The sequence below is a fragment of the Benincasa hispida genome, chromosome 10 (genome assembly GCF_027475165.1).
Source record: "Benincasa hispida cultivar pf3 chromosome 10, pf3_genome.v1.1, whole genome shotgun sequence".
Classification (NCBI taxonomy): Eukaryota; Viridiplantae; Streptophyta; class Magnoliopsida; order Cucurbitales; family Cucurbitaceae; genus Benincasa; species Benincasa hispida.
In genome coordinates this window covers 60,549,603-60,570,146 of record NC_143487.1, presented here as the reverse complement: position 1 = coordinate 60,570,146, position 20,544 = coordinate 60,549,603, and the positions used below count along the sequence as shown (strand labels likewise).

The 20,544-nt window shown below is 34.6% G+C and overlaps 2 protein-coding genes across 5 annotated transcripts; one reads left to right on the top strand and one right to left on the bottom strand.

Annotated features, from left to right (window-relative positions):
* Nucleotides 1–298: 298 nt before the first annotated feature.
* Nucleotides 299–7,978, top strand: LOC120088065 (UBP1-associated protein 2A-like). Of its 4 annotated transcripts, XR_005484817.2 has the most exons (4): nt 320–1,938; nt 4,216–4,267; nt 4,645–4,677; nt 7,062–7,978. XR_005484817.2 is itself a non-coding variant. In XM_039045102.2 (2 exons), exon 1 carries the CDS (start codon nt 451–453, stop codon nt 1,924–1,926), a length of 1,476 nt encoding a protein of 491 aa, XP_038901030.1. In that variant the 5' UTR covers nt 299–450; the 3' UTR covers nt 1,927–1,938; nt 3,148–3,422. The 4 variants fall into 4 exon arrangements, 2 of the variants coding, with proteins under 2 accessions (XP_038901030.1, XP_038901031.1); XR_005484818.2 differs by lacking the exon at nt 4,645–4,677; XM_039045102.2 differs by lacking the exons at nt 4,216–4,267; nt 4,645–4,677; nt 7,062–7,978 and adding an exon at nt 3,148–3,422 and having other exon boundaries at nt 299–1,938.
* Nucleotides 7,979–14,434: 6,456 nt separating this feature from the next.
* On the bottom strand, nt 14,435–16,481 carry LOC120087672 (glycosyl hydrolase 5 family protein-like). Its single transcript, XM_039044525.2, has 4 exons — nt 16,475–16,481; nt 15,724–16,238; nt 15,006–15,606; nt 14,435–14,868 (listed from the first exon to the last, which is right to left on the bottom strand). The coding sequence occupies exons 1-4, from the start codon at nt 16,479–16,481 to the stop codon at nt 14,435–14,437; spliced, it is 1,557 nt and encodes a 518-aa protein (XP_038900453.2).
* Nucleotides 16,482–20,544: the final 4,063 nt, after the last annotated feature.

The following is a 20,544-nucleotide window of genomic DNA, read 5'->3' as shown; positions in this document are numbered from 1 at the left end:
GAAAAATTCTTGATGGTTTGGAAGATGTGAAAAATCTAAGTCTCGCTGAAGAAAAAGGCAATGTTTCAGCATCAGGTGTATTTTCATCTATTCACATGAATCAATAATTTAAGTTTGTAACGTTTCCAATAGAATCTTGGACCCAACCTAGGATGAGATTACCCGAAAAAACTCTTTCAACAAATTAAAAGAAAAAAGTGCTAGTTTTAAAATGTAAAAACTTCACAAGTCTGTTTTGCAAGTCTGTTTTGGACAATTTTCCAAAAAAGAAGAATAGGGCCTGGGTCAAAAGTGGGCTGGCATCTCAGAGATCCAAAAGAACGCTCAAATCTTAATTCTCTGATCTCAAGACCTAATAATCCTCTTCATCACTACTTCTCTTCGGTGCCGCATCGTACCCACTCCCTTTCCAAAACCCTAGACCTCCTCACACCTTCCTCTACTCCTCCCATGGCAAGAAAGCGAAAGCTCGACTCTTCCAAATCTACCGAGCCCGCCGAGCCTCCCAAGAAGCTTCAGCAGCAACCTCAAGCTGCCCTGGACGAGGGCAAACCCCAGAATGAACCCCTCAAGGAAGTCGTTCCTGAGGATCTAGCGAATTACGATGTGGTCGAGGAAGAAGACGATGACGACAACGATGATGAAAACGATGAGGAGGAAGAGGATGATGACGACGACGATGATGAGGAGGAAGATGAAGGTGATGCGAATGTCAATAACCACCATCCGACCACCCCCAAGATTTTATCTTCCTCGGCCGCTGCTGCAACTGCCGCTGATGACGACGACGAGCCCATTCAGAAGCTCTTGGAGCCTTTTAGCAAGGACCAGCTTATCAATTTGCTCCGGGAAGCGGCGGATAAGCACGCGGATGTCGCTGGGAGGATTCGAATGGTTGCTGATGCGGACCCATCTCACCGGAAGATTTTTGTTCATGGGCTAGGGTGGGATACTAATGCTGAAACTTTGATTAATGTGTTTAAGCAATTCGGTGAGATTGAGGACTGTAAAGCTGTGTGTGATAAGGTTTCTGGTAAGTCCAAGGGTTACGGTTTCATCCTCTTTAAGAAGCGTAGTGGGGCGAGAAAAGCATTGAAGGAACCCCAGAAGAAGATTGGCAATAGGATGACTGCCTGTCAGTTAGCTTCGGTTGGGCCTGTTCCACCGACTAGTGCGGTAGCAGCTCCTCAAGCACCACCTGCTTCGGAATATACGCAGAGAAAGATTTATGTAAGCAATGTTGGAGCTGATGTAGACCCCCAGAAGTTGCTAACTTTCTTTTCCCAGTTTGGTGAAGTTGAGGAAGGACCTTTGGGGCTTGACAAGATGACGGGTAAGCCTAAAGGTTTCTGTTTATTTGTGTACAAGTCGCTAGAAAGTGCTAGGAAGGCTTTAGAGGAGCCTCACAAGAACTTTGAAGGCCATGTCTTGCATTGTCAGAAGGCCATCGACGGTCCCAAGCCAGGGAAGGCTCAGCACCAGCATCATACACCAAATGCGCCCTTTCAAAGGAATAAAAATCCTAATTATGCAGGTGGGGGGGCCTCTGGATCGGGGCACTTGATGGCACCTGCAGGGCCTGGTGTTGGTTATAACCAAGGACCTCCTCAAGCATTGAACCCAGCTCTTGGTCAGGCTCTGACTGCTTTGCTGGCGGGTCAGGGTGCTGGGTTGGGGCTCACTAATTTGTTAGGGACACTCGGATCTGCTGCAGGGCTGAATCCAGCAGTGCAAGGCGCGGGACCTGGAGTACAAAGTGGGTATGGGAGTCAAGCAAATATAAGCCCTGGGGTGATGGGATATGGTAGTCAAAGCGGTGTGCAGGGTGGATATCCAAACCAACAAATGGGACAGGGTGGAACTGGAAGAGGAGGGCAGCATGGTGTTGGGCAGTACGGTGGTCCTGGCGGTTATATGGGGCACTAGTGCCTCTATGCGGTACAGATTCACTCTCCTTTTAATCCATATATATATATATATTAATCTTAAGATATGCATACTAACATATGTTTGAACAATATAGCTATGGAGGTTATTAGATATTGTTATAGAATGCTATGACCTTAATCAAGAAAGTAGTTTTGATAGAGAAGAAGATTAGATTGGTTAGTCTCAATACTTCTGTTGATGACAGGCAGGACTATTTGATGGTAACAATATGACAGCTCTTTTCTTATGTTGTAGGCTGATTTCGTTAACTAATACTTCTGTCTGCAGTCATGTTAGTAAGGTAGTGGTGTTGGATTTTCACGATAAAACAATTGAACATATGTAGCTAAGTTCTATATTGGTTTTTTTGTGTGTTTTCAGATTTTAGTTATGTATTTTTGTGCGTGTGCTTATTTTCAGGTTTCTGTGTGTTGCATTTTAGTTTTGTAGTTTTGTTTGGTGTATTTAGTTCTTGGAATTGGTACAACATCTAAGGCTGACTCATGATTTGTCCGACTGTTTGATTTTAGTATCCTAGGATGATGTAATTGATCTGTTACTTTTTGATATTGAAAGGTTTTTAAAGTTATCAGCTTTTTATTCTAGTGCTGTACTATTTTAATTACGACCCATTATTTTTCCATTTAGCATCCTTTTTCAAGCGGTCTATGTAGGACTGCGACGTAATGTTTTCGAATTGGTTGTAAAATTGTGGAGAGAAGCTCTTGGTTCTTTCAATTCGATGCTTCTATGTAAAAGTTATTTGCCTTCTCCCTCCTTTTGTCGTTTTTCCCTTTTCCTTTCTTTTCCTCTCTTCTTCTTCCTTTTCTTATTTATTTTTTCCTTCCTCATTTTCTTGAGAAGCTAATATTTCTCCAATTTAGCATCCTATAAACCAATTAAGTTCTCATGTTTAGTACATTACCTGTTTTCTTGGGGTAAGGATGTGGGAAGTGATCTTCATTTTTTTTTATAGTTTTTGACCCATTTTTTCTATTATTTCTTGTTCCCACAATTAATTTTGCTTCACAAATGTCAACTTAAATTCTTTTCATGTAGAATGATGGTTTTCCCCATCTTTATCAAAAGCCAAGACACCTTTTTTTCTCCACGTGATATCCTGAATTTAAATAGCTTTATTGAACAATTTGAAAAAAATGGTTCTGAAAAATTTGTTTTCTGAAATTATTTTTTCATGCTTTCTTATTCATTGTGCAGATCTCACTCATATGTGCGTCAGTATTTTTGTACTGATCAGGTGATTCTCTGAAGTTTAAGGAGCTGATGCAAATGACGTTTTCGACCCTCTTCATTTAAGCTCCGTTTTAAATCTGTAGTTTTTTATCTATTGAAGATTTGTTTCAAAGATTTGGATCAGTTTTAGTACTTTCTAGTAAAACTATGTAAACTCTAGCTCAATGGTTGACAAAAAAATATTTCAAACTCTTTTGCCCCTATGGTTTTAATAGATCTTGCACTTGACAGTTAAGTTATCTTTTATTCTCTTTCATTGATTTGTTTTACCATTATTCCAACTAAAATTCTATGCTTTGCAAGGCTTTATACCTAATTACTATTTAGATCTCTTATCTTCATTGCTCTTGAAAACTTTGAAATTTAACTTTATCTAGGTTCGTATTGATATTTTTTATGCTTTGGGGAACTGTAAAACATGGGTCGTTTCAGTTTATATTTTATCAATTGGCATTTGATACCAGGTCTGTGAATCTGCAAATCCAAATCATTTTCATGTATCATTCCCCTTGCATCTTTTTCTTCCGAATTGAAGGGTTAAATCTAGAAGCTATTGTTATACTTAAAGAGTTTCTGATTTTAAAATATTAGCCACTGTCCTTTGATCAGCAAATGTAAATTTTCATTGAGCTTTTTATGTTGGTTTTACAAGCGGGCCAGTTGAGGTCTGGAGAACATATTATGATATTTTTTATGGGTTTGGGGAACTGTAAAACATGGGTCGTTTCAGTTTATATTTTATCAATTGGCATTTGATACCAGGTCTGTGAATCTGCAAATCCAAATCATTTTCATGTATCATTCCCCTTGCATCTTTTTCTTCCGAATTGAAGGGTTAAATCTAGAAGCTATTGTTATACTTAAAGAGTTTCTGATTTTAAAATATTAGCCACTGTCCTTTGATCAGCAAATGTAAATTTTCATTGAGCTTTTTATGTTGGTTTTACAAGCGGGCCAGTTGAGGTCTGGAGAACATATTGTTTATGCAATGAGTATTTGTCTGCATTTGGTAGTTAATATTAATCTAATCAGGTTGCCCGGTTGGACAAGGAGCTACTATTTTGCAGGTTGTCTCCTTCGTAAGGTATTTTCATTCTTGCATTTTGCTTGGAGTTTCTTTTGCAGTGCCAAGGCCCTGAGAAATTGGATCAATTTTAGATTAAAAAACATTTCTTATTGGCATTTTTATATTTATACTGGGATGCTATTAGGGTTTAAATGTAACTACATTTAAGGAACTATAAACAATAGTACTTTAATGTTTTCAATTTAATAAGTTACAAGGTTACCTTTAGGTCTGTTAGACGACTTAGATTGTTAGTTAATCCAATTGGTTTCTTAAGGTCAATAATATTTTCTTTATAACTTATAATAGTATGTCATTAATCATGTAAAAATGATTCCACTAAGACCTTGCTTATCTTTTCTTCTTTTCTTTTCTTGTTTCTTCTTCTCATGAAGCTGGCCTGCACCATTCAAATGCTTGTTCTATATGTAAGCATCTTTATACCTTCAATCCTGTGTAGACATAGATAGTTGCCCAATATTTTAATAGGGTACTTCTTTTTGTTAAATTTTAATTTGTGTTCTTTGATTTTCTGAATGAACTTCAATTTGAAGGTATATGTGCTGTATTAGATATAAATAGCCTTTTGCCTTTTTTCTATCACGCTATGTTTTATAAATTGATGGTGGGGCAGGACTGGTGCAGTTTGGTCTGAGCAATTGTTAATATTTGTTTGATTATCTTGGAATTGACTGTGCTTGTAGGCAGTTCAATGTCTTGGGGGCTTGCAATTTTCTATAAAATTAGTCAGAAAAGTTCATAGGTACCAAGAAAAAAATGGGGTTCTTGATAGTGCCTTGTCTTCATTTCCTTGAATTGATCTGTTCTTAACCACTTTAAAACTCACAATTCATATGTTACATTAACTAGTTTCTTGCACCATTTAGTTTCTGATTTAGTGTCACTGTTTTGGATCCGTGGATTGCTCCAATTGTAGAAATGTCAGAAGAGCATGATTGTCTTGCATATTAGCTATACCTCATTCGAGTCACTTTTGAAGTTTGAATGTATTTCTTGTACTAATATTTTCTGATATCTTGCCTCTTAGCTGTTTCAGCATTTGCTGATGCATAGATATTCCTTGAGAACCTCACCCCCGAAGTTCACATCATATAAATAGGGGATAATGAACTAAGAGGTTATAGATTCACTCTATGGTGGCTATCTATCTAGGATTTGATATCGTTTCCTTGATACTTGCATGTTGTATAGTCAAGATTAGTCGAGATGCGTGTAAGCTGGACTAGACATTCATGAATATTAAAAAAAGTCAACATGTAACAGGATCTAGGAATAGAACAAGTCAGAAATGGCATTCACCTTAATAATAGGCTTATAATCATTTTCATTTGATGAAGTGAGCTGTGTTGTTATAGAACCCGGTAGAGTCTGCATGAATGAACCTTCTGATGCAAGTAGGTTTTTAAATTGATCCTTAACCCCCAATTTTTTCAACTTAACTTTATGATGCCTTAGATGGTTCTACAAAGAATAAATTAAGCTTTGCATTCAAGTTTTCTTAAAAGAAGCATTGGTCTTTTGTATGATCTCCCGTTTGAAAGATACGTAATAAAGAAAATGTAATGCATCCATCTTTGTGCAATCACAAATTATGTGGCAAACTTTTTATTTTCTAAAAGATTATTTTTAATATTTTTCCTTTGTGAAAGAGATGCATATGGGTGTGGCTTGGACTATTCAAGTATTAACATCTGTTTTTTTCTTGAACTTCAATAATCTGAAATGCTAGAGTAAATTGATTATTTCTTCCAAAAAAAAAAAAAGAAAGAAATGTTGATTTGGATGGATAGTTTCTTCAAATCTGACTATCTTAAAGTATATATTAATGATGTCGGAAAAAGAAAATTTTGAAATTAACTAAAATGAATTTCTTCAGCCCAAAATTGGTAGTATGTGTATTTTTCACTTTGTACTTTCCAGTGGTTTTAAGGTGACGTATCTGTAAACTTTTTCGCTTTAGCAATTCAAAATTAAAGATATTTTGAAATAGGCATCTTGAAAGTAATTTGTAAAGTAAGTTGATATTATTTCATTTTTCAATTATTATTATTATCGTCTTTGGTATTTTTCCAAATTAATATTTTGGTTTGCTATTGTTTGTCATTAAAATAATCAGTCTCGATAGCAGCGAAAAAATCTTAATCGATACGTTTTTTTTTATAAAAAAAGTTCTTAATTCGAAATGCAAAAGTCACTTAGATGTCCAGAAAATTCTTCTCCGAAGAAATTGTAATTAAGATGAAAATTCTTCTTACTTTTTCCTGGAATTTGTACAAGTGGTTTTATCGTTATAAGTAATCTACTAGATTAATATTATAACCTAAGAATATATTTGCAATGTAAGACCTGAGGTCGATAATTTAAAAGCAATTTGAAGGTATGCAAAATGATTTTGAATCATGAAGTGCATGTTTTGTAATATTGTTTCAAATTCACTTTCCAACGTCTTCTAAAACAATAGAAGTAAAAAGATTGCTAGAAAAAAGACTTCATTGAAGTGATGAAAATATTAATCGGTGGTGGTTTGATTTTCACTTCATTGTTGAACCTAAGAATAGGTAACGAAGTTTGTCACATGGTTGGACATAGAAAATTATCCGTAAAAGATGTTTTTACATGAAATTCTTGAGTTGATAAATTTTAAATGAATTGATCATATTTATTTTCCTTGTATTATTTTTGTATGATTTGACATTTTTTATCTTCGACTTCCCTCTCTTATCCTCCCTCTCTTTCGTCCACTTGTTTCACTATGTTATCTTTCTTCTTTAGATTCTTTCTTTTATTGCAGATCTCATAATTTCCCAAATTTGAATCATATTGCCTCACTCCATCCATGGTACATTATCGTGTCGTTTGGTCTGTGAGGGCTCTTGACAATTCAAAGGAATACTTACTCAAAGGCGGGGCGTTTGGGAATTGAAGGTTGATTGCTTGCAGACGTACATGCACAAGTCGCTTAGAAGAACGTGGTGGTTGTTCGAACATTTGAATCGTATAAGCAAAAGATTTGAACCGAGTGCAAAATGGGTGGTAATTCGAGACTGCAGAAAATTTCCTAATGGTCAGTGGGTGGGTTGGTAGTTACTCGAAATGTATATAGTTATCTAAATAGTGGAGATGGGAGAGTGTGAGAAGTTATCTAGATAGTGGGTCTTTACATGAGAACATGAATAGTTACTCAAGATTAGTCATCAAAAGTAGTGGAGAGTGGGTTTTTCCTACGCAAGCTAATGTAAGGTATTTGGGAGTACCTTGGTCATGGGATATAGAGAGTCTTGTGAGAATTGGTAAGGTCTTGGTGAGAGTTGTCACTGAACAATTGTGAGGGCTAGTCTTCCTTGGGGAGATAGCCATGTCCAACTTGTGAATTAAGTACCTTTTGAGAAGGGATGGAGTGGTCATACCATGGAGTTAAGTTGTAATCCATCAAGGAAGCGTCTTAACGTCTTAATCGAGGGGGATTAATGCCATTTATGTAGAGCTGGGAATTTCATGTTGTTCGTGGCATACACCATTAGGTTCGATTTAAATTTTAAAATTGTAATTCTTTTTGTGATGGCTATTTGCCACTGGGTTTTTTGTTGTTAGAAGTGGGATTGATTTTCACAATGCTGTTGCCACTGTGAGTGGGTTGGTTGGGGTTTTATCCTACGCCCTTTCAAGACAATCAATTGACAATGAGAAGAATAGTTTTTTATCTTATAAGGAGTGAGGTCATTTAATTTTTTCAATGTAGGATCTTTGACATTTTATTTTAATTTTTTAAGTGTTTAATTTTGAAAAAAAGTTTGAATGTTTGGCAATTACTAGAAATAACTTTTGAAAAATTGAATTTATGAAATAAGTTGATTTGAGCGAAGAATTCAAACTCAACTTTTAAAAAAGTGATCTTTGAGTGTCTATTGGTTGAACTATTTCTAATTTGTATAATATATAAGACCACCAAATTATCTTAATTAATCCTCAACCAATGCCATGGCCACCTCTGGCGACAACAATTAGCAACTTATTATTACAACTTTTGACATCCATCTTTGACTGTAAATTTTAACAACCACGTCTGACAACCAATTCTGATGACCATCTTTGACAATATCACTACCAACTCTGGTGGCGAGTACTATCAATGACAAACTCCAACGACTAGCTTCGATGATCAACTTTGGTAACTAGCTTTGATGTCACCTTTGTCAACCAACTTTATGACTGACTTCAATGATTAATGTCGTGACCAACTCCATTGATCAACTGCATTGATCATCTTCCAACGACCAACTCCTAATGATTAATTCTGATGAGCAATTAGATTGATCATATGCTTAAAAAAAAAAAACAAAATAACTCCCAATGAAAATGTTATAAATTATTAGTTCATAGTTTTTAATAGACATCCTTTATAGTAAGTTAACAACAAAGAAATGTTTTCTAATATATAGTTAACTAAACAAACTTGTATATAAAAACACTTTTGAGAAAGTTTCAGATTTTTTATTTTTTATTTTTAAGTTTTTAAATGAAAATTATTCTTCAATTTGTTTCCCCTAGTTAATCCAAATTAGTCCTAGTAAAAGAAAGAAAAGTTTACCATGGAAGATGGGAAATAAGGTAAACTTGAAAAGAGATAGTGATGGTGAGGTGGGACATCAGAAAGATAATTCTTTTCGGATTGTTTGGCTCACCAACATGAGTTGAGTTGAGTTGAGTTTGTATAATCAACTCAATGTTTGGTCTACCAACATTGAATATTGGTGAAGTTGAATTGATTTATTTTACCAAATCACTTTAACTTACCTCAACTTTCCATTTTTCCAATATTTTCAATGGCTCCATTCGTTGCCATTGTCGACAACTATTGCGGTCACACTTGGGGATCAACTTTGGGCTTCGACAACCATCTCCGAGGACAATTTTGGCGACCAATTCTGGTCTCTAACAACAACCTCCAATGATAACTTCAGCGACCAATTCCAGGCTTTGACAACCACCTTTGATGACAACTTTGGTGACCAACTCCGAGCTCTGACAACTATCTCCGATGACAATTTTGACGAACAACTTTAGGCTTTGACAATCACTTTCGATGACAACTCTGACGACCAACTCTGAGCTCTAACAACCACCTCCGATGACAACTCTGGTGTGAAACCCGAATTTCCATTTTTCCTACTTAAGCAGGTGTTAAAAGAAATTAACTAAGTGAAAGTTAAATTCTATGTTGAAGTGAAGGAAATTTCTAAGTGTTGAATAGATTTTCCTTGAGTAGTTTTGAGTTAAGCTTTAATTGATGAAATTTGGCTAAGTATAACCATGCGTTGGAAGCCAAGGAATGACTAAGTGTTAGAAAATGCGTTGGTGTGGTGTCATGCGTTGACCATGAAGTATTGAGAGGTTACTTGGGCATGGAGAAAGGTTGAAGTATGGCCAAGAACAACGCATGCGGCAACCACTATCTTGAGAGGTTAGAACAACGCATGTGGTGTGATGGATGCGATGGATGTGATGGTTGCGGCAGTACTATGTGAGGGCATGCGGTGATGCGGCCGAGGACATGCGGTGATCAGTGCGAGGGCATGTGGCAATGCTACGCATGCGATAATGCTAAGGTGTGCGGCCGAAGGTATGCGTCGATGGTATACGGCAACACTATGCGTTGGTGTCACACAGTGATGCTATGCGTTGATGTCATGCGGCGATACTATGCGTTGATGTCATGTGGCCGTGCTATGCGTTGGTGGCATGCAGCGGCCTTGCTACGCTAGAGTATACGGCCGAAGGCATGCGGTGATGCGGACGATGGTATGCGTGTGTGCAGCCGAAGGAATGCGTTGGTAGTATGCGATGGCATGTGACGATGGATGCGAGGGATATGATGGATGCAACGGCCTTGCTAAAGTATGAACTAGGCAATGGAATGAGTTAAGGTGGACGCATGGTGATTTGTCCTTGCGTTGCTAAGGCTTGCGGTAACAAGGTTCATGGGGTTAGTTGCATTGGTCATAAGGGATGCGTTAGCAAGAACCTAGGCGATGCCTTGAGGTGTTGAGTTGAGAACCAAGTCGACCCAAGGGTTGTTATGCATTGGTGATGTGCTATGCGTTGGACATCCGAAGGCATGTGGGCGCATAGGGCAAGCTAGTAGTATGTGTTGAAAGAGTGTTGGTCATTATCCTAGTTGAGGACATAGAGCAAAGGTAAGTCATGCGAAAGAGAAGGATATGCGGCCAAAAATGAACCTTGCGAGCATCTAGCATATGTGAACAAGTTGCGTCAATTAGATGCACAAGGAAAGATTGAATGGACACATGCGCCGATTGATGGTGTCCGGACATAGGAAGGTTGCGGTAATTGGATGGGCGCATGTGTGGCTAGATGACCGCATATGAAGTTGGATGAACGCATATGAGGGAGGATGGACGCATTCAAGGTCGTCATCCGGACATGTGGCTTGTTAGGAGAAAATCTTAAACCTTAAACAAATGAGGTGGATGCACAAGAAGACATGCAAAATTGAGGGCTATGCGTTGGTAAAAGGGGAGCAAGACACCTTGGCTTGCGCTGACGATAGATTACGGTAATAGTGTAAGGAAAAGACACTTGGACATGCGGCCAAGTAGGAGGTGTCAGCCTTAGAGAAATCTTGGATGCCTATAAATATGGCCAAGGACTTCATATGAGAACTCAAAATCTCTTCAAAGGACATAAAGAATAGTGTATTGGGAGGAGACTATGCGTTGATAGCAAGACCATGCGTTGGTCAAGAGGTTCCAAGAGGGGAGATGCTGTCAGACAGAAAGAACAGAAAGTAGCATCAACTTGGGATGAGAAGTTCACCCAGAATACTCGTGCGTTTAGAGTGATTCCAAAGCCACTTGAAAGCTAGGAGAGTCTAGTTTTCAGGCTAGGGCTGCCGAGAAGAAGCTCTAAGGGATCGGGCTGGAAACTGAGAAAAAGACAGAAGGGTCAAGCTGTTGGGTAAGCTTGGGCCAGTCTTGATGTTTTGATGTTTCCGGCCAAACCACAAAGAGGTCTAATCTAAGATTTTGAGATAAGCTTCCTGAGACATTTTAAAGCATGTTTGCAGAAGGAAGTATCTTAAAATAAGTTCTAAAACTATGAGTAATCTAAGCTGATAATTGAATCTGGAATTTAGGATTCAAAAGGGAACCAAGAAAACCTAAGGAACTTCGAAAAGGAAAGTTCCTAACCAACCAAGGTGAATGGTTATTGTGTTATTGTATTGTTGATGTGATTTATATATATGTAGGTAAAAGTATATAGGAGATAATGTAAATTGGCATGATCAGGGATATATGTTTATCTTGTTACTATGCTTGTATGTTTGTGTTGAAAACTGGAATTGTACCCGGAATATATAGTTAGCATGCTTGAAAAGGTACTTGGCAAGAAAAGATAGTCGGCTTCGGTCAGCGGAAAATTATAGTCGGTGATGACCGGCGGGAAATATAGTCGAGTTACCTAAACATAGCTAGTGGGAAAATAGTCAATGTGCACATTGGCGGGATAATAGGGTACAAGAAAAGTTTCCACATGAATTGTTGTTGCCTTAGTATACGTGTGAAAGTGCTGGGAAAAATGTAGGATTTTGTCAGGGATAACCAGTGGTAAAGCTGGGGATGTTTACATTATGTGATAACCAGCGGTTAAGCTGGGGTTGATTGTCTTAACCAACGATTTAGCTGGGGATAATCTAGCGGTCCGGCTGGAAAAATAATATTGAACTTGTAGTAATGTTCTTGTTGATTATGTATTGATTTCCAAAAAGTATATTTTTGAAATCAAAGTTATTTGTTTATCTAAAGGCACCACTCACTAGGCTATATAGCTCACGTTTTTCATGTTTTATGTCTTTTCCCCAACAGGTAGCGGAAGGTGAGGAGTTCTAGGGTGTTGCTAAGGTCAATGTCTGTCACAAGTCACAGTTACACTTCCAAAGGTTTTTAACAGAGTTGTTGTTATAAACTTTGTTATTAAGTCTTGGAGTTGTATAAACATTATATTGTTGTAATAAAATGGGCCTACTTAATCAGCTGTTGTTTGCCTCTTTGACTTAATCAGTTGGTTGTTGAATTTGTTCATTGGTATTAGAGTTATTTCCGCAAGAGTTATTAGGCAGTAAGTGTCAACAAAAGGGTTGATAACCGCTGCAGTCATGTCCTTTCATAGGCTCAGAGAATAGTCTGAGACGGGGTGTGACATCTGGTGATCCAACTCTAATGACCAATTTTAGTCTCTGTCAACCACTTCCGACAACAAACTTCGATGACCAATTTTGACCACCACCTTCGACTACAGACTCTGACGAAAATCACCTTCGATGACCACCTTCGAGCGAGCAATTCCGATGACCAACTCGGGGCTTCGACAACCATATCCAACGACAAATTTCAACAACCAACTCTAATACTACCTTCATGTGACCAATTTTGGGCTTCGACAACCACCTTCGACGAAGATCATCATTGATGACCACCTTCACGTGAACAACTCTAGGCTCTGAAAACTACCTCCGACGACAAACTTCGATGACCAACTCCAATACCACTTTTATGCAATCAACTTCAGGCTCTGATAACCACTTCCGACTATAAACTCTAATGAAAATCATCTTCAATAATCAACTTCGACAGCCACTTTGGACTATTATAAAACTGATGGTCGTTAAAGTATGTTGTAGGGTTACTGATTATATAAATAATAATATTTTGTCTACATTAAGTGTAATATTTATACATGCAAATTTGTAAATTATATTTTTATTTAATTGTATTTACATATCAAATCAGTGTTAAAAATATTTAGATGAAAAGTATTTAACATATAACAAGAAAAAAAATACATAAATTGAAGATTTTTTTTCTTAGAAAATTTTCTAGCAAGAATTAGTGAAAATGGAGAATTATTTTCTGATGATCCTCCAAAGCTCCAAACTAAAAGTGAAATTATTGAAGAAATATGATGACATTCCATTCGTTGCTAAATGACGGGGGAGATTCAATTAAAAAATTCATGATAGAGTAAAAATATAGAACAACAACAGGAAGAAAAAGAAAAAGAAGTAGATAATAATGAAATTTATGGAATAAAATTAAGAATAAAAAGTTTTTATTTCTCTTTGGTTTCTCATTTTATTTAATCATGTTTCTACAAGGCAATGTAATAGGTTATTTATTTTTCATTACTCAAGAAATAAATAAATAAATAAATAAAAGCTTTAAAAATTAAAAGAAAAAAAATTGTAATCCATATTTATTCAAACAAAGATGGGTAGAATTATTAAATAAAGTTTCAAAACAAAAATAGTAATCGTAAAAGCAGATCATTTAAAGCTAAAAAAATGTACCAGATATCTTAGATATATGAGCTCAACTTTGCACCCCAAACACAAATATATGTACTTAGATCAAATAGTTTGCATTCCAAACATAGACATATGAATTCTGCAGATATATGAACTCTATAGACATATGAACTCTACAGACATATGAACTTCCTATCTCAACTCAGCGCCTCAAACAACCCATTCTTGTGATATACACACATCCCTTGTCATCAAATGTCCTTTTAAGCCTCGACCTTGTACTTCTATTTATTTCAAGAAAAAAATCACAATTATATATTATCAACCAAGATTTTCATGTTGGTGATTTTAGTAAAAATTTGTGCAACCATGTCTGAACAAAGGCACCGTCAGTTAGTGCATGTTTGCGAGTGATTTTGAAATTATGAAAATCGTTTTTTTCATACTCAAAATCACTCTAAAACATGTTTTAATTATTCAAAACTAATCTAATAGTTAATTTTACACTTTCAAATGTATTTTTCATTAAATTAGAATTGGTTTTGAATGATCAAAAGTATATTTCATAGTGATTCGAAAATAACAAAAATAATTTTAATCATTTTAGAATTACTCCAAACATGTTCTAAACATGATTCAAATAGGAGTCTTCTTATTGAAGTCTGGGTGACAAGTTTGATCTTAAATAGCTATGCAAGTAAATGAGTGCATGGAATATTGAGTATATGTGGAAATTTTAACAGGTAATGGGAAAGGTATGTTCTTAAAATAACAAATTTCCGCAAAAGAATCATAAATGATCCATCATTTTCAATGGTTATTCATACATATTTAAAAATTAATTACAAGGTATTGGTTGCAACAAGTGTCAGCCATTGACTTTGGGTGTCTTGGAGGCATTTAGGATCACCATTGGTGCAAATACAGGAGTTCACCACAATTTTTGAAGAGTTGGAGTTTTCAAGTTGTAAACAAAGGCTCTTCCCATCTTGAGCGAAGGTGGCCAGGTGAAGTTTAGAGTTAGAAATGGCTCTCCAAGCACTCTGTTGGCTCAAACAGTCACTTGAGAGGGATGCTCCAAGACCTTCTCCATTGGCTTTCAAACACAAACCGGTGGATCTCAACCTAATTGGGGAACCATCACCATTATGACTCCAACGACTTGGGGTAGAACAATTGTTCAAAAACATTCCTTTGTTGTCATCTAACGCTTGGACACATTGACCACTTTGTGGATGATACATAACATATGAGGTTGAAGCATTGGAATTTGGATCTGCATGTCAATAAGAGGTTACACATCATATTTTGATTGCATAAACTAGTTTAATTGTTTGGGGCTAACTTATAACTTTTTATAACAATTTATCCTCTTAAATGCTTAAAACTACTTAGATTCATAAATTTATTTACCTTGCAACATTGTCTGTAATAGTTGGAACTTCTTAGGAAAGTTAGGGTTCTTAATTTGAGTCCAATTAGAGTTGAGAACGCCAAATACTTCTGTTGGCTCTGCTTGACCTTCCCTGTAATAGTAGCTGCCTTGCCAAGTCCATAATGCCCAATCCAAGTCTTTTTGAGCAAGATGTGCGGTAAAACAACTCATGAATCGATTTTCAGCTTCATTGACCTCCCTTTGATCGTATCCATATTCACTAACGAACAAAGGAAATGGATTCGATCCTTCAATTACGAACCCAGCATGATCTACAAACCCATTCATGATGGTTGCACAAATATCGTTTAATGGTTGTGTTACAAATTTGCTCTCAGAATCTCCACTAAAAGAATATAAGTGGACTTCAAAAACTAGCTTATTGTCTAAGGTGTTAACGTTCAAGGGCTTTTCTTTTAAGCATCGAAGATCATTGTCATAATTGAGACCTGAAACAATCACTAAAACTTCTGGATTTATGTTGTGGATTGTTGTTACTCCTTGAGTTACATAGTTATTCCAATCATTTGCATTTTCCATCGTTCCTCGTATCTCATTTCGTAGGCTCATTGCTACCACCTACATACCATAATAAAAAAGCTTGTTAATGAAATGATTTAATTTCTAGTTTTCAAATATTTGAGATTAGTTTCATTTAGAATACGGGAAAAAAACCTTTTAAATGTTATGACATACCGTTGATTTGTTTACAAAACGTTTAGCGACTAAGCGAAGACCTTGTAACCATTCTTGGGGATCAAAATTTCTATTTCCAAAGAAGCCATTACCATCGTCAAGAGAGCAGCACCATCTTGGTTGGCTAATATGGTTGTCAGCAATAACCATTAATCCACTTGCTCCAAGCACATCAACAACAGCTTCATAAGCTTCAACAATGGTTTTATTCAATAGAAAAGGGTTATGTTGGGCCAATCCAGCTTTGGCTTGTTTTAAATCAAGAAGGTCAAAGTTTTCTTCAATTGTCCTATTAGCGTAACGAGTGAACATGTGAGTTGCATATGTGAGACGCACACAATTGAACCTCAATTTGATTGCCTCATCTGCAAGTTCTTTAAGTGGTCGATGGTTAAGGCCTTCTGCTAGCATACTTTGAGTGTGAGAAGGCCAATTTGCACAAACAAATTTGACACGATGCCCGGTCTTCGAATCAACAATCCATCTTCCTTTTGTTGACAAAGGCAAGGAATATGCTGAAAAAAATAAGAACTCAAAGACTAGTACCAAAAAGACAATGGTTTGTAAATTTCTTCCCATTTTAAAGGCTTAGGGATTGATATCCTTTTTTCTAGTGTCTTGAGAGAGGATAGCCAAAACATTCCTTATATACTGTCTTTATGATGCTCAAACTTGTTCAACGTTTGTTGTAATTCGTAAAAGTTGACTTTATTTATTTATTTTTTTCTAAATTGAGAAGTTTAGTTAATACATTCCATTCCTATAATGGGATTCTGTTGTTCAAAAGGATAAGTTTTGTCAACAAGATAGCCAAGTAAAAAAGTTTTATCCCATAAAAAAATTTTTAAAAAAATAATAAAGAGAGAGAGGATTGGCTTTTAGATCTGATAAATTGTTTTCAAAAGTTGCTTAATTGTAATATTTGGTGTTTTAAGTTTTCTTCAACCATTTTGACTGAAAAATGATGCGACGAGAAACAAATGCATCAATTTTTATAATAAATTTTTAGTTTTGATAGAATATTTATTAAATATAACTAGTAATCGATTGACATGTAATGAAGTATAGTATTTAAACTATATATTGTTGTTAAAGCTAACTACATCGATTGTTAAAATTTGTAAAATAAAAATTATGTCTCAAATATTTTCAACCACATTTACCTATTATGGTTGAAAAAATTAGAAACATAATTAAAAAAAAAATAAACAAATTTTTTGAATAAATAAACTTATAATTAATTATAAATTTGGAATAATTGACATACAAGTTAAAAGTAAATATGATATAAGTTGAATAAAGTTTGTGAAATAAAATGATACGAAACTATCATGATAATATAATGTTTATTATCTTTGAAAAAAATGTAACTTACTATTTCATTGGATAATTTTTGAGTGGTTATGAAGCACAGACACAAATACGACTACACGATATGGATACGATCGGATACGGCGATTCGTTAATTTCTAAAAAACTAAGATACGGATACGTCTAAGGATACGTCATTTTTTATATATTTTTTTAATATATATATTTATAAAAAATGAGGATATTGATAGTTGAAGATACATTTTTTTTTCTTTTAAAAAATATAGGATATAGATAAATTTAGCATACAAGTTAATAACAATAGCACAAAATAGAATATAACACTGAAATACAATACAAAAAAAGTAACATTTAAGTTGTTGAAGGACAATAGTTAATAATAAGAAGAAGAAAATTAGAGGGAGAAGTATGAAGATAAACGAAAACTTCTTCATTGAATTATTGAAGATATTCAGATGGTTTATATTTTGGTGGATTTTGTGGGGACTCAAATGTGAAGATGAAGATTAGATGATTCTAGGCTAGGGTTTGGTCAATTATTTTCTTTTCGTGAGCTTTTTAAATAATCTGCCTAATTTTAGATTGAGAAAAATTAGATGAATTATTTGTCTTTTTTCTTTAAAAAAAAAAAAAGTACGCATAGAAATAGATACGTCAAATCGCGTGTCAAATACGTATCTAGAAAGTAGATACGTCAAATCGTGTGTCAGATATGTATATGAAAAGTAGATACGTCAAATCGCGTGTCAGATACATATCTGGGAAGTATCTAGAAGTATCCGTGTCCGATACGTATCTGATACTGATTATTTGCCTCACATAAAATATCTATAGAAGATAGTGATTTTTCTAATATATATATATATATCGTCAGAATTGTATACTTTGAAATTTAAAAAGATAAAATAAAATAACTATGTAATAAATTGGACCTTGTAAAAGCAAAATCTCTTTGTAAACAATATTTCTTGTATATATGGAAGACAAATTTGAATCTTTTGATGATTTGATAAGGACTTTTGTTGTTGACATTGAAACTCCCCTTGATAATACAACATAAAGTTATCTTTGACATTGAAACTCCTCCCAATAATGCAACATAAAATTGTCCATGTAAAAATAGGGAGTAAGTATATTCTAACATTTGGAACAGTTGGTCTTTCTGTTTTGATTAAAAAAATATACATGTAAAAAGTAAGAATAAGACTTCAAAAAAGAAAAGAAAATAAAAAAAGAGTCGATCCTATTTGGCTATTTAAAAATTAGAATTAATCATGAGGGAGAAATATATAAAAATTGATTAGTAAAAAAAGAATAAGTTAGAAATTAAACACCAAAAAAAAAAAAAAACCAACAACCATAGTTTCAACAGATGATTGATTTTCCTTTTTCTTTTTGGTGTCAAAGACCACACATTTCAGACTTGGAAAAAAACAGAATGGTAACAAACTTAACTTATGTTTGTGAATGTAACTATTAAAAGTACGTGAAATTTTATGTGTCTTGCTAGGATTTCTAGTGCGGTTTGAGAACGTTACAAATATTAAAAACAACAATTTTTAGTTATTTTTAAATATTTAGGAAGAAGGTAGGCAATCAAAGAAGAACTCACAAAGAATTTGCTCGAGTGCAAAGTCAGTATGTGTCTTAAGATTGAATGAGACACATCTTGTTCCTTCCAGACAGGATGTGATTCACTATTAATGATCCTTGCTTTATATCCGACATGAGTTCTTTCTTTCTATAGATTTTTTTGAGAGGGAAGTGTGTACATTGTCACACTCCTTGCCTTCCAAAGGTGTCTAGAGGACGAATCAGATGCAACAGAGCGATGACCCGGGGGTGGATTCCCCACCCGCGGGGGGCAAGGATTTGGTTTGGAGGAACTCTCTGAAGTAGCCTCAAGGAAAGAAGGGCATTTAAAGACAAGCAAGGGAAGATACCTACATAGTGAAAAAGACCATAAAAGACAAGCAGATAAACTGAGCATAGTCGAAGGCTAATGCTTTGTCTTCTCTCATGTGGCTCAAGCCAAATTTCCTCTTTCCTAAGGGATGCCAACTTGATTGGAACCTTGTGGAAAAAAATTATGAACCTATTATGCCAAATTATAGATATAATTAATAATGAATAATTATAATTAATTATTTAAACGTGCAAACAAATAAATTCGTTCAATGAGGCATCTTTCCTCTAGATCTTTTTAATCTACAAAATCTTGTTCAATCAATATGTTGCTCATTTTTGTTGTAGCTATGCTCAATTCTCCTAACTAAGAGAGAAAATGTTAAACTTAAAATCATTTTTCTCCATTGTTATAGTGTTGGGTTCGAGTTTCCAAAAATTTGTTTCATACATATCTATTTTAAAATTGAATGCCAAGATAATTGGATTGTGAATATTAGATCTTCTAATTTAGAACCTTCATTAATTGCAAAATCATTCCATAATGTCAATTCAATTGGCTTGTACTTATTAATGGTTAGTATAAAGGTTTAAAAAAATCCAAGACATATATTGAATCTTCTATACCTTTGTGATAATTGTTTTGTTGTTTGCATTTTTCATTTTAATATCAAGCATTGATCTTACACAGAACACATCCCTAATAAAATCTGCAAAATAGAGTAGTAAATTAACCAAAAAATTGTAAATAATATCTTAAGCTAATAAAAAAATTGGTAAATAAAATTGTTACCTAATATTTTGCCCTTTATTGTAGATAATTCAATACAGAAAATGGGACAATGCTATACTTCAATTTACAAAGAGGAAACATTTATTATTGCCTATATTTTTTAACCCAAGAAAAGGAAAAAGAAAAAGAAAAAATAGATTATTGATGGAAGAAAGAAGTTTTTACACATAATAAAAAAATGGTTTACACAAAAAGGGAATATTTAGTCAAATTCATGCAAATATATAAGAAAGAAATCTTAACAAATAACAAGAAATCTTAACAAATAACAATATGAAGAGACAGAAAATAAAATTTTGAATCTTCAAATCAGATTTACTTAAATTCATGCAAACATATAACTGATAGAAGAAAGAAATCTTAACAAATAAGAATGTAAAATAATATCATCTAAATTTTGAATTTTACCTGTTATATTAGAAAATAAATTTTTGAATCTTCAAATTTCCATTTTGACAAAATTCTAGGAAGAACAAAAACCTTTAATCTCTATTCTTTTTGGAAAGTTTTGATTTCTTTAGTGAATAAAAAACTTTGATTTCTTTAGTGAACGAAATTATCTTCTCAATAACAAAATGAAATGAAATAGAAATATAGAACGAGATTAAAAAAAAAAAAAAATCAGTTCTGATTTTTATAATATGTAAAAAAGTGTGTAGGTTGAAAGAGTTGAAAAAAACGAAAAGTTAAAACTTTGGTGAAAAAACCCTATATTCCTAAAGGTGTCATCTTAAATATATATATATATATATATATATGTATTTCTGGTGCAGAATTTAAAAGAAAAAAAA